Source organism: Raphanus sativus, chromosome 3 (genome assembly GCF_000801105.2).
Source record: "Raphanus sativus cultivar WK10039 chromosome 3, ASM80110v3, whole genome shotgun sequence".
NCBI lineage: Eukaryota > Viridiplantae > Streptophyta > Magnoliopsida > Brassicales > Brassicaceae > Raphanus > Raphanus sativus.
Genome location: NC_079513.1, coordinates 26995708 through 27010766, shown reverse-complemented (window position 1 = coordinate 27010766; position 15059 = coordinate 26995708). Strand labels below are relative to the sequence as shown.

General features: G+C 32.9%; 3 protein-coding genes across 3 annotated transcripts in view; 1 reads left to right on the top strand and 2 right to left on the bottom strand.

Moving 5' to 3' along the window:
• Positions 1–15059, top strand: part of LOC108844758 (thioredoxin-like protein YLS8) — a 46356-nt gene that overhangs the window by 6000 nt on the left and 25297 nt on the right. The gene's annotated exons all lie outside the window — the stretch shown is intronic.
• On the bottom strand, positions 131–3396 carry LOC108846408 (nucleolin 1). The gene is made up of 6 exons (XM_018619638.2): positions 3210–3396; positions 2867–2937; positions 1036–1359; positions 828–947; positions 563–744; positions 131–496 (listed from the first exon to the last, which is right to left on the bottom strand). Exons 1-6 carry the CDS (start codon positions 3330–3332, stop codon positions 474–476), a joined length of 843 nt encoding a protein of 280 aa, XP_018475140.2. The 5' UTR covers positions 3333–3396; the 3' UTR covers positions 131–473.
• On the bottom strand, positions 5437–6005 carry LOC108845655 (protein SUPPRESSOR OF PHYTOCHROME B 5-like). The gene has a single exon (XM_018618827.2). It carries the CDS (start codon positions 5920–5922, stop codon positions 5494–5496), a length of 429 nt encoding a protein of 142 aa, XP_018474329.1. The 5' UTR covers positions 5923–6005; the 3' UTR covers positions 5437–5493.

Sequence of the window (15059 nt, the reverse complement as noted above, 5' to 3'; positions counted from 1 at the left end):
AATTTGTCAAAAGGTGTCACTCGAAACTAGAAAGAGTTAAATTTTTCCAAATGTGTATAAAGAAGGCTTTACGAGGAAAAACCAATTAAGAACGTTGCTGTTTATTTGATAAAATTATGTATTATTAATTAAAGAACATCAATATCTATTAAGCTTAGCTAACAAGGCAAGAAATAAGTACTTTAGTTGATCCAAAAGACTATTATATTGTCTTTTTCTCTTTTTCTTTCTCAAACTCCATTATCTAGCTAAACCAAACATGGAGGCTGAAGATCAACACTCCTCTCATTATTCTAATATTTTCGGAGGAAACTCATCACAAAACAATATCATTCAACCTACAAAACCGACAAGATGACCATGATCATGACCAAGACTTACATGTTAATGACCATTGTCCTCATCCTGAAGCGAGTGTTTGTTTGATCTGAAAACGGTGTTGTACTGGAAGTAGACAGATTTCGACTGTGGGATTAGGAGAAGTCTTCATGCAGAGCTGGAGAGTAAAATATAAGTCTTTTTGTATTAAACCGACCAAACTAAACCATAATTTTCCTCTCACATCTGATGTGTCCTGATCTGAAACGGTGACGCAAACGGGTCCAGCCACCAGCTCCAGTCACGTCTTTGGGTCTTGGATAGGGCAAGGATTTGACAACCAGTTTGCAGTCTCCTAGGTCGGTTCCAGACAGTTGAACCGCTCGGTGGTTGGAGCCTAGTCCGTAGAAGTAGACGAGGGCACGGCTGCAAGAGAAAAGAAAGGAAAAGGCTTAGGTGGTTACTACTAAGCGAATTGAGTTTGTAACAAACTGGAGAAAGTTTCTAACCTGTTGAGAACAAAGACGTCGGTAATCTCGCCACATGAAGAGAAATGGTTACTAAGCGAATTCTTGATATCATCTTTAGGAAGAGAAGTGTCATATCCAGTAACGGATATGCCTTCGCTCCTGTAAGCTTAAAAAAATTGCATTGTGTACCATCACCACAACTTGCATAAAGTTGAAAATGTCAGCAGAAAATGTATATATAACTTACCGGTGTCTTCGATGATGAGCCACGTGCCTAGCAGCGAGTACATCAGTACTCAAACCACTGCTAAGCACACTGATTCCTGGAGGCAAACTCGTAACAACAATCTTCCTTCCTCCAATGTCACTTCCGTTAAGTTGCAAGGCTTTTTCACCTGCGCCTTCTCCGCGAAGGATAACAACGCATGACCTCTTGAGTGCATTTGTCACTGGATCTCTGTCAATCTCAATGTCGTCGACTTCTCCACACGTCTTAAAAAGACTCTCCAAAGCCCAATATAGATCAATCGGTTCAAGGGAAGTGTTGTACCCCTCAACACCGATCCTAATCCTAATTTTGCGATAGAATCAATCAGTAAACACATTTGAAAGTGAAGGTATCTCTCTTTTATTACTTCATGTCTTTACATCAGATAATAGCGTGTGGTGAACAAACGCGATGAGGTGCTCGATTCTAGCCAAGTGCCATGGCTAGGCAAGGCGATCGCCATGTGCAACACACATGCAAAACTCTAATGATCTATTTTAAACTATTAAGTTATCTTAAGCCAATATTGATAGACATATAGTTATTAGGAAAACTAACATTTGTGTATAAGAACATCTCTAGTTCTAATCTGTTTAAGTTCTAAATGCTCTAATTCTATTCTATTTTCTACCCCAAATGATATTTCATTCATGGAGTAATGATTTTATCTTTTATTTATTCCTCTATTTTTCATTTCAAAATGGAGTAGGGTTAGAGTAAAATAAACTCCATTTTAGAGCTGTACTTCATTCTGAAGTAAAAAACAGAGCAAGGTTAGAGTAATTTCATTCAGTAATTTCATCCAAGAGTTAACCGGGGCTTCTAGCTCAGTTGGTAAAGGGTTCACAGCTGTGAGTTCCGCCACCTGGGTTCGAATCCCGGCCACTGGAGAATTAACATTTCGGCATCGCCAGGGACAGAGGACCGACATGTGGCAACACGTGACTAGTCTGGACCACTTCTGTGGGGCCAGGAAACCTCTGTATAATTCAAAAAAATTTCATCCAAGAGTTACTTATTCTTTTATTAATTCCTCTATTTTCCACTCCAAAATGAAGTATTCTTTTGTTTTTAGAGTTACTTCATTCTTTTATTTATTCATCTATTTTCCACTTCAAAATGACATAGAATTAAAAGTAAAATCAACTCCAATTTAGAGTTAATTCATTTTGAAGTAAAAACTAGAGTAGGGTTAGAGTAACTTCATTCTTTTATTCATTCCTCTATTTTCTACTCCAAAATGAAATATTCTTTTATTTTTAAAATTACTTTGTTTTTTTATTTATTCTTATATTTTCCACTTCAAAATGAAGTAAGGTTAGAATAAAATCAACTTTTTTTTTAGAGTTACCTCTTTCCGAGGTACAAAATAAAGCATGATTAGAGTAATTTTACTTCATTTTTTTTTATTTTTAAAGTTACTTCATTTTTTTGATTTATTCTTCTATTTTCCTTTCTAAAATGAAGTGTTCTTTTATTTTTAGAGCTAGTTCGTTCTTTTATTTATTTCTCTATTTTCTACTTCAAAATAAAGTAGAGTTAGAGTAAAATCAATTCCATTTTAGAATTATTTCATTTTGAAATTAAAAAATGGAGTAATATATTAAAGTTGCTCTGAAAATACTTTATTATTTGCTAAATGTAAAGAGTCTGATAGAAAATTATGTATTTGTATAATTATGTCAAAAAATCTCTTCCGAGTCAATTCGCCTACTATTTGATATTAGAAAATAGAAACCGAAAAAAAAAGAATAGTGTCAGTATCTATCAACATTACACAAAATCTCCAAAAAGAAAAGAAAAATATTACCTGCTTTTGACGTAATCGAAGTGCGATTTAATAACGTTGACAAACTCATCCCCGTACGGAGTCCTCTTCCCCTGTAGTTTTTTTATTTAAGACAAAAAATACATGAACAAAAGAGTTAGTAGAAGATTTGGCTAAGAGATAGAGAAGAAACAAAGTAAACAGGCACTGAGTTTGGGAATAGATAAACAGCGGCTCTTAGAGCAAGGAAGGAGAGGAAGGCCTTCTCTCGGACCAGAGATGAGCGCCAGAGCAGGAGAAGACAGCCGGGGGCAAGAGATGAAAGATAGTTTCGAGAGAGAAAAAAGGTGACGGTGCGCTAGATGCCCGGAGAAGAATAACTCACAGTGTACGGAGCAGAAAGCCGAGAAGAAGTTTCGGATCTCTCCATCGAGGCGTTGACAAAATCGATGATACGAGAAGAAGTTTCGGATCTATCCATGGAGTGAAAGTTGAGAAGATGGTACATATGTTTTTAGGTGTTTAGGAAGAATGTCTTATTATCTGGCTCAATTTTTCTGGAACTTTATATAGGGTTGTCAATGGGCCAACCAGGACCAAAGCTTGCAAACCATTACTATTTAAGCTCAGTCTGGTTCGATCCATAAAAAGACTACAGGGCTTTTTGACTTAAAAGTTTTTTTTTCAACGACTTAGAAAGAAATTTAATCTAAATTAATTTATTTTAAAATGTAAATAATCATCTATATATATGTTTATAAAATTCAAACACAAAATAAATTTATTATCAAGTTAATCAAAGAGACAGTAATAGCGAATAGAAATAAAACAAAAATTTCTCAACTCTAAGTATTAAAAGCTGCAATCAAAATCATAATGTTTTTAGTACTTCCATATTTCATCATCATCAAAAGCTATATATAAAATATAAAAAATATTAAATTTTGACAAATATATTAATATAATTTTTTTTTTAAAGTATATAGATCGCAAAACGCAAATCCTTCTAACCAGGTATGAATATAAATTAGTGCTTCAACATGTCTTGGTAAGAGAAATTATATATTTGTTTACGACATGAACACCAATGCTGAAAATAGATTTTGACGCCACTATAGTTATCATATTTTATATTTGTTTAAAACATTAACACTAGTTTTATATTTGTTTAAGACATGAGAACTATTGTCAAATAATTTTTCTCACTCTTCTGTGACCACATTCGCAAATCTTAAATCTCGAAATCAAATATGCTTTCCTGCGAGGCTGCGACGATTCCTATATGTTCTAGTCCTCGTTTCATTGGTAGGATTGAGAAATGGGTTTTTATGTTTTGATTGATCTATCAACTTTCACAGGTTTCTTATACTTTAACGACAGATGCCGAGATATGTAATAGTTAACAATATCCACATAAATCAACTTATTATCTTAAAACATGTTCATTCGATCAAAAAAAAAAAATCTTAAAACATGTACATGCATGTGTGTGTTTTAGATTGGTATTGAACTGGATCAGTTTAATATAATACGTCTTAAAATACATCACAACACCAGTCCGGAACAAGCTCTCGATCTCTTAGATGATACGGTGTCTTCAGATTCTCATAAAACAAACAGACTAAACATGCACAAGCAACTATACGAGCACTTCTACAATTCACAAACTAAACAATCTTACATTAGTTGACAACATATATATCAATTGGAACTATACGAGCATTTCTAACATGTCAAACTATAGAGATTGAGAAACAAATATTGTGGGTTTAAGAGTTGATTCGACGACGTTAGTATCAAACTATCAATTTGTAGCTATGTAGTAACTCCAAGAGGGTGCATGTGAACAAATGTCAAGAAATTGGGGGTAAAAGGACAAAAGTATTTTACAAAAAAAAGGACAAAAGTAAAAAGAATTGCAGAGGTGTACACGTGCAGAAGAGATGTGTTTCCTATGGTCACAAACATGTTTCCCTGTCTGTACCAAAGATACAACCAAAGATGATGGTTCCTATTTTATGTGTCGAATTCTCAATTATATACAACTCAATCGGCGTGCACGCGTGTGTGTGCGCGTCTATAGTTACGAGCCAACTCTATGCAACATTTTTTTCCAATTTATTCTACATGTTCGGTTCTGAATTAGGTCAACCAAGACAACAACCAAAAAAAATCGAAAGACCAAAAACAAATTTAGCTAATTCAAAGTAAATGGTTTAGAGTTTAATTATCAGTATATGAATAACAGTTACAATTCTTTTATTGTATTTGTAATGTTTCAAAATTAGGTTTCAATCTTTTCGGTTCGTTACATTTCTCTTCTCGCTTAAGTAGAATATCATAGCATATTTACATTTTCATATATAGAACAGAAATAGTAAGACGTCATATATGTAATTCCAAAATGGTTACTATGGTGATCACAAAGAAACCCATAATGGAATCTATTGATGAACTGTATCAGTACTAGCTATGATCTCGTTGAAAATGTTAACACTTCTCTAATAGAATAGCACAGTGAGTGATAACTATATAGACTATATGTAATAAATAATTAGCAAATCATCAGGTAGAAGATACTTTCCCAACATTGAAACAAAAATATAACGACACAACGACATAACATAACAGGAACATATTATTAATTTAACAAAAACATAAAATCAAAGTTAGCCGTCTTGTCTAACCGAACCAACGTAACTATGAACTGCGCTGTGACTATCATTACCAGCATCATAATTATGATTGTCACCATCATCATAATCATGGTTGTCTCCATCATCATAATCATGGTTGTCTCCATCATCATCATTGTCGTTGTGAACCCTAGTCTCCACCAAAACCTTCTCTTCATTAGCCTTCTTCTTCTTTTTCTTCAAACAGTTTGGCTCCGTAGTCTCTTGAGGAAGCTTGAGACATGGTATTTGTTTCACTGGACCAGAAGATGCATCAGAATCCATTGAATCACCACCACTGCTATCTCCATCATCAGAGTAATTACCATAGTCATGATCATGGGGTGAGACTAAATACGTTGTCCATCCAGATTCACAGCTGCGAGAATCCTCATCGGATCCAAAGATCTTTCCAGAATTCATTTTTATATAGTTACAACTCTATTTAGTGTCTATATATAATAATAAAAACAGAAGAAGAAACAAAGAAACCCAACAAATCTAAAAAAGACCACCAAAAAGAAACCCTAAAACGAGAACAACAAGAAGCTGAGATATTAAGTAAACAACCCTATAAGCATGTATATATAGATCCATATCTATATATATAATATGTACATATATATGCGCGTCTATAAAGCATGTAAGCATGTGTGTATATTTGCTCAAAAAAAAGCATGTGTGTATATATGTATATGCATTGATGGTAAAAGACAAAATAGGAGGGTTCTTCAAAAACCAAACAAAAAACGAACTAAGAGTTTATATTTTATATATTGCTTTATAGTAAAAAACATGGGACAGTCTGTCATAAAAAGAGAAACAGAAATGGAGATTACTTGATTTTTCTCGGAATTTGAAAGATAATTAGATGCTGACTTTGAAGAAGATAAGGGGAGATGTTGGGTGGAAGAGATGGAGATGGAGATGGAGATGGAGATGGAGAAGAGGTTGTATTTAAAATACCTGAGAAATGCTATTATCTCTCATCCTCTTTCTGACCAAATTACAGCTCACAACCCGAATTTATATACAAATTGAATAACATAGGACAAGTGACAAACATACCCATTTAATAACTATTTTTCAAAATAAAAGGAAAAATAGAAAAAAAATGTAGCAAAAGAAAGAGTTAGGGCTGGAAAAACCCGAATTTTAATAGCCGAACCGAATCTGATCCGAAAAAGTAGTACTAATTCCAAATTGATATTAGTTAAATATTCGAACGGATTCAAAATTTTGGTACTTATAAAACCGATACGAAATCAGATCTAAACCAAAATATTTTGGATGTTTTGATATATCGGAATAAGATTTAGTTAGTTGATAGTAAATATCTAAAATATTTAAACAATATTCAACATACAAAAAATACTTAAAATATCTATTGATTTTTTATCCAAATATTTTTGTCATACCAATTTTTATGTTAAGTTAAAGAATTGTGGTATACATTATTCAAACTTCTAAGTACTTTTAAGTATATATGAATTTGAAAATTTCTTTAAATAGTTTATATGAGTTTATCCAAATCCAAACCCAAATCAAAATTAATAAATACTTGAATGAACCTAAAAGTTTTAACTACAAAAATATCTGAACCGAATTCGAACAAGTATCGGAATGCACATCTCTAGAAATTCTAGAATCAAACTAGAGCTTGGAGAGTCAGATTATAATTGAAATATTGAACTAAAAATAATTTAAAGAAGGATAAAACAGGCCAGTCCATATATAATTTCTAAATAGACGACAAAAAATCCAATTATTGCTAAAACACATGGTTAGTTTGTTAATATTCATTCATTACAAAATACAAAATGATGTTTTGGATATCTGAAACCATATTTTCAACCAATCATATTTTACTCAAGCTAATTAGATTTGGATTTGCATAATGATAATAGACTCTTAGCATTAATATATATATACTTTTCGTAGTTAAAGTTTTGGTAAGAATGCCAAGGAAAAACACACTTTCGCAAGAAAAATCTCAGCAAAATCTACTTACGAAAACAAGATGAGAGAAAGAGAGAGAGAGAGATAGTGTGTGTGCCATAAATGGAGAGAGTTGATGAGAACAGCAAGAGTCCAGCTAGAAGCCGCGAAGGAGAGACACTGAAATCTTATACAAAGAGTGACTAATGAGAATTTAATCCTTTTCTTTTGCTCGACAACGAATGATACGTTATTAAATTTGACAAAAGATATCGAAATGCATTACCATTCTTCTACATACACCATAAAAACATTAGACATGGTTTACACCGGTTAGGTGATTGTAATATGACTAGTTTGTAAATTCGATGCGTTTAGGGTTTGGTTGCTCTATAAAATATTATATTCAGAAGGAGAGTATAGTAGGTACATATACAATGTACCAATGCTAATCAAACGTTATCTTAGATTTTAATATGTTATGAAAGGATACAGGACAACACTTATAGCGAACGAATTAAAGTGCAAGTGAAGAATGTTTCCAATCTTTTTTGTTATTACAAAGTTTCTGTTTTTGCGAATTGATATCTCCAATTGAATCAGTATGGTTGGGGAAGAATAATTTATATCTGGTGTGAAAATATTGGAAGTAGTGAACATTGAATAAGGAGTACCAAAAATGATATCCCTGTGACTTTGCACTGTTCTGTCTTCCTATAATTTACTGCTATCAAGTCTTTTCTCTTCCTCAAAAGTTCAAACATCTCTCGCTTCCTTTGTCACAACAGCAATTTAAGCACTTATATTAAAAAAAAAAAAAAAAAAAAAAAAAGCACTTATATGTATATAAGTATTTTTTAATATATGTAGAAAGTTTAACCATATCAGGATTAATTTAGTTCTATCTTCTTCACAAGTATATTTTAGCTCAAAAGTTTTGTTTTGTTGTTATTACAGGATCATGCTGACATGCATATAAGAATTATGGACGATCAGATAAAAATGAGAATACTGAAATTTCATGACAAGTTAAGGATAATTTTCAATATTAATTTAAATATATGACTTTAGTTATAAAAGACTCTTTAATGTTTATGGAATGTTTTCTTGCAGCAACAATTTTGGGATGTTAAAAACTGTTTGTAAGCCTTTTACAACGTTACTAGTTCTTACTAGAGAGAACGCATAGCTTCGTTATTTTAGTTATAAAACAGGAATTGTCATTGCATTAACAATGATGAACGTTTGGAATATTTTCATTTTTAAAAGAATGTTATATCCAAATGTCATTTTTATTAGATAAATGTTGGATTTTTACTCTTATTGGTTGATTATTAGAAGTTTCTTAAAAAGGAAATATATAGGTATATCATATAAGGCATGACCATAATTTTGATAGTGTGGGAAGTGGGGGACTGTAGATCTATTCACTTTCGAGTTACAGAAGACAGAAGTTACGTTTCGAATAATGATTTTACTGAGTGAAATAAATAGTGATCAGACAATTATCTTCCATGAAATTGACTTGCGTTATTTATTTCTTTTGTTTCTTTTGAAGTTACTCAACTCCGTAAAAGTAAAAGGTCGTACACATATAATGTGGAATTTGTCTTTTAGTCCATTTATATAAGAAAAAAAAAAGAATTTCATTAAAAATGAGGATATAATAACTCCCTCGAATATGAATTTCAATTTGTGTAAAAATAAATAAATAAATAACTCCCTCGACATGTTATGACTTATGCGTAGCTACGGGTATTGTATTTATGTGTACCACTGTGCGTAGTGAAAGGCCTTTAAAATGTACTATTGTTAGTGCAAAGATGACACCACAATAGTAATGCAGAAGGTAAACCAAGAGACAAAATAGATATAAGCAAACACCAATTGCTTTATTAGAAATCGCCTTGTAAATCCTATTACAAGCTATGCTTAATCAGCTTTACACATCTAGTGTTACACCCTAACACACGCCACTGAACAATTCCTAATCTACCCAAACTTGTCTCTCAATCGTCAGTACTTCAGCAACTGCTTCAGCACGACCCAAGAACACCCTAAGGGATTTTCACCCTTCCTCTATAATAATAGCCTCCAGTGTCTTATTGGAATACCCACGACTCCATAGCTCTTTTATAGTGATCTCCACGTTCCTGAAACCTAGTCTCCAAGGCAACATGGATATATGGACAACTTCCATATTAATAAGTACACTTTCCTTTTCTTGGAATGTACTTATTCACCAAGGCATAAACTTGCTCCTCAAGTTTATCTCTTGCCTTTTCTCCACGGTATAAACTTGCTCCTCAAGTTTATCCCACGCCAGCTCAGCATCTCGCGTCCACATGGTCTCTACCACTCCGCATGCCTCCTGGTTCACTCTCTGACACACACTGCATCAGCAACTACTTCAACGACTACGTCAAGACATAAACCTTCAGTTTATTCTTCTCCATCTCAGCATATCCTTGCATCCACATGGTAACCCACCACTCCGCATGCCTTATGTAGTAACGACTAATGCCTCCAGCATCAGTGACTTCGTCGCCTAGTTAGTCACGGAAGACTATTGACATCTGCAAGCTCTTCTTGCATCTTCAATCTCCCCCTTTTAGCTTTGTGTGCCAATCAAGCACAATACCCTTCTGGTTCAACAACCACGTTTCCTCACCTGGAAACCTCCACATTAGATATGCCTTTCTCCCCCACGAGACTTGCACTATCTTCATCTTCATACATATATATGCTCTTCTCCCCCACGAGATATGCACCATCTACACCAGTACGTCCATCACCATGCTCTTCTCCCCCACGAGATATGCACTCCTTGGACCAGAACGTCACCACTTCTCCCCCTGCTTGATTGCATACTAAGCTAAAACATAGATGCTTAGATGTCAATACAAACATCACAGACACACCCGTCTGCTTCTTCATGAGTACTGCATCAGGCTCTGACGCATTCGCCGTACTACTTCTCGAACTACCTCTCGAACCACTCCTTGTCTTGGCTCCTTAGGCTTCGGCTTCTTCCCCTCTGCTGTAAATATGGTAGGCTCCTCCCACCCAGTCTTCACAGCTATCCACACACGCTCTTTGATTCCTCAAACCAACAGCTTCATGTGCGCCCTCCAATGACCATACCACCAGCCATCATCCAACATGATTGTCTTCTGCATCAAACAATCGTGTACATCTTCACCTTCAGGATCACACCAGTAACTTAGGTGACCCGCTCTGATACCAATTGTAAGTGCAAAGATGACACCACAATAGTAATGCAGAAGGTAAACCAAGAGACAAAATAGATATAAGCAAACACCAATGCTTTATTAGAAATCGCCTTGTAAACCCTATTACAAGCTATGCTTAATCAGCTTTACACGTCTAGTGTTACACCCTAACACACGCCACTGAACAATTCCTAATCTACCCAAACTTGTCTCTCCATCGTCAGTACTTCAGCAACTGCTTCAGCACGACCCAAGAACACCCTAAGGGATTTTCACCCTTCCTCTATAATAATAGCCTCCAGTGTCTTATTGGAATACCCACGACTCCATAGCTCTTTTATAGTGATCTCCACGTTCCTGAAACCTAGTCTCCAAGGCAACATGGATATATGAACAACTTCCATATTAATAAGTACACTTTCCTTTTCTTGGAATGTACTTATTCATCAAGGCATAAACTTGGTCCTCAAGTTTATCTCTTGCCTTTTCTCCACGGTATAAACTTGCTCCTCAAGTTTATCCCACGCCAGCTCAGCATCTCGCGTCCACATGGTCTCTACCACTCCGCATGCCTCCTGGTTCACTCTCTGACACACACTGCATCAGCAACTACTTCAACGACTACGTCAAGACATAAACCTTCAGTTTATTCTTCTCCATCTCAGCATATCCTTGCATCCACATGGTAACCCACCACTCCGCATGCCTTATGTAGTAACGACTAATGCCTCCAGCATCAGTGACTTCGTCGCCTAGTTAGTCACGGAAGACTATTGACATCTGCAAGCTCTTCTTGCATCTTCAACATATTTCAAATATATTGAATGTCAATCAAGCTGTAGTTGTTGACAACAAAAGATCAAGCTGTGATTCTCCTACACTGTTAGAGATTGATGACTAGAAAATATCAAATATATTATTTTTGTTGATTTGTGAAATTTATTGATTACAACCGGTTACTAATCTACAGTGTTTTTTCTACTAAAGAATAATTTACAAATTCGTATAGTTATAACATATTATATCAATAAATCATGTTGTTTTAAAATGATCATATAAATTCATACAGTTTCAGACGGACTATATTCATACAGTAATCCATTCGAATCCATCACTAGTTAAACTTTGCAATAGTGTCCCCCGAAGGTCCGATTGGGGATTAAGCTTTCAAAGCTTTGAAGACTCTATGATTAGTTGACGGGATGAGGTAGCTCTACTTGTTAGAGTTTTGAAGGCAAATTGTCATTCTCCCGGATTCGATGCCAGCTAGAGGCAAACTGTCCATCCATGTCATTAAATGCGGTATTGGATGTTGGGTCTTGTCCCTAGTCCAGGTAAAACTCTCCCGGGTGAAGTGGACCGCTGTTTGACCGGACCCGGAGAATGACTCACGTAAGTAAAGAACCCCCAGATTATAAAAAAAAAAAGACTTTATGATTAGTTAAAGTTCTTAAAGCCAATAATTTTACCAATTACATTTTTTTTTCTAAAATTTCTTAAAGTCTCTGACACCACTCAAAGTCTAACTTCTTCTCTTCTGGCCACGTTTCCTTGCATTTTTTAAAAAAGTCAGAATTTGAAACTTTAGAACATATTTTCTTTTCTTTTTTGAAAAAGTTACGGCCACTAGAGCAACATCCAAATATTTCTGGAGTCAATATTTTGAAAATCTTAACAGCCAAAGTTCTAAACAATCGACTAATAACTAAATATTAATCCAAAATTTTTAAAATATAGTTGGTGTATTTTTGGTGAAATATTCGACTACTCGTTCCATTTCCCCAATATAAAATGTTTTAGAAAAAAAATAATGTTTTAAAACATAAAACTAGATCTTGACCCGTGCGACCGCACGGGTATTAATTTTCAGTTTTAGTTTTTTTTATACTAAATAATATATTTATAATATTTAATCGTTTTATATTGACTAAGTTAGGGGTGAGTATTTGGGTATCCACTCTAATTCGGTTAAAATCTATTCGGATTTGAGTTTTTTGAGTTTAAAGATTCTACCTCTATTCGGGTATTTATAAACTTTGGTTCCGGTTTGATTCAGATCTTTGCGGGTTTGATAACCCGTTTAAACTATTTTTGAATTTTCAAAATTTATATATCTTTAAATTTTCCTAAATCTAAAAATAAAAATAATATAACATGTAATTTGAGTAATGTAAGCCAAAGTACCTAAATTAAAAATTAAAATAGGTTTAACTTGAATATTTGGATGAAGAATAAATATATATTTTAAATATTTTTGGAGTTTTGATTATTGTTTATCTACTTTAAAATGTTTACTTTTGATTATTTTTTATATTTCAAATATTTTAACCAACTTAAAATAACTTATATCTTGGATATTAATTCGAAAAATAGCTAACATATTGAAGTATATAAATATGATTTAAATACACTTGAATATCCGAAATATTTCGTTCGGATGAAGTTTGGTTATGGTTCTCTAGATACCAAAATGGTAAATCCGTTTGGATATTATCTAGTTTCGGTTCAAATATGCTAATATTTTTTCGTTCAAATTTTTTTAAATGAAGAGTTGATATTATAATTTCCAGAATTGTTTGTCTAATAAAAATGTATTTTTTTGAATTTGACATTGATTTAATGGAGAAGTTAATGAAGTGTATTTAATTTAAATTTAATTTGGAAAACACATTAATTGAAGTGGAAAAGACAGCATTAAAATATGAAATATTATTTAATGTCAGTGGCATACCATTGTAAATAAAAGTGAAAACTAAGGGATATTTTATATGGGTACTTCTCTTTTAATAATATAGACTAGACCATGACCCGCCCAACCGGGCAGGTGTTTATTTAATTTTTTAATTTTTGATTTAACTAAATGATATATTTGTTAATAGTTACTTGTGATACATTCAGAGGCGTACCTACTATAGGATTGGGGGGTTCAGTTGATACATGTTTAATTATGAAATAATTGGTTTTGCATAGGAAGACAAAAAGAATCAGCAGCTAAAATGGTATTAGTGTATGTATTAACACACCTAAATCTGGGTTCACATCTCTAAATTATACTTTTGTTATCATATTTTTAAAATTTTATATATCATGACACATGTAAAAAAGATTGATGGGTCCGCCATTGGATACATTGAGTTCTTTTTGAATTTAAAAAAACAATCAAATCTGTGAAAAATATTTTTTATTATACAAAAGCTTAAAGTGAACAATGATAGATTATATATGAAATATATAAATCAATTTAGTTAATTTAGAATACATTGAAATAATTGACTTTGAGTCATATATAAATCAATTTAATCGGCTCATTGTTATTACATTTTTTGTTAGGACCATAGTGTTTTAGATCAAATTAAGTTGGTCTAGTGGCTCATGACTCCCCTCTTTTATTTTAACCGACAATTTTGTTTTGTAACCGTTCGGTGTTTAGAAAAAAAATGTGAAGAATGAAAAAAATAAATATCTCGACTTTCGGTGTTCTCCCATGGCGATGACAATTTCAAAACTCATTAATCGAGGGTCTAATGTTTGATATTTGTGAATCTAATGTTTTTTTCTTTACGAATCAAGATATGGAGTAATTAAATCTCTTTTGAAATAATTGGTTTATTTTTCATTCTGTTTCAAAGTATATTGTTTGCATGTCTAGTTACACCTAGTTAATTAATAAATGTCCATAACATTTATAAAGCAAATCAATTGTTTCCTAAAAATAATGTAGTTAGCAAGAATATAGGCAATTGCCTCATTCTTAACTATTTACTTAATTTTATATTTAATATTGAGTACTCTGCAAGTTCAGTTAAACAGATTTTACTGGGAAGAAAACATAGATAATTTATTCATACGATAATTTTTTAGATTTATTGAGACCTAACTCTATGTGAGGTGAATAAACATTGGTTTAGATGAAAAGGAAAATTCAATTTTATCTTGAAATTATTTTAATAGAGAATGGAAGTTAAATTTTATTTTACGACAATAAATCATTTCGAAATTAATATCCTAGATTTTGTTTTTTGATAACAAATAAATAATTTCGGAATCTATTTAATACAAGAGAAATTAAATTTTGTTTTAGGATAACACATTAACTAAACTGAAAAAAAAGACAAACATTAAAATATAGACTATCTATAAATAAAGAGAGTGATAAAGACACATTTAATAAACTGGTTAAGACAAACATTTTTTTAGGAATGTCATTAATAGGGTCAATGGCATGTAAATGTAATTAACATTGAAAACTCAGGGGCATTTCCTAAGTGTACTTCTCTTTTAATAATAGAGATTGTTTTGGTGCATTGAAAGTAATTATCTTTATTGAAAATTTGTTAATCAATAATATTTTATTACATTATTTATAATTACTTAACTTATCTTAAGTTT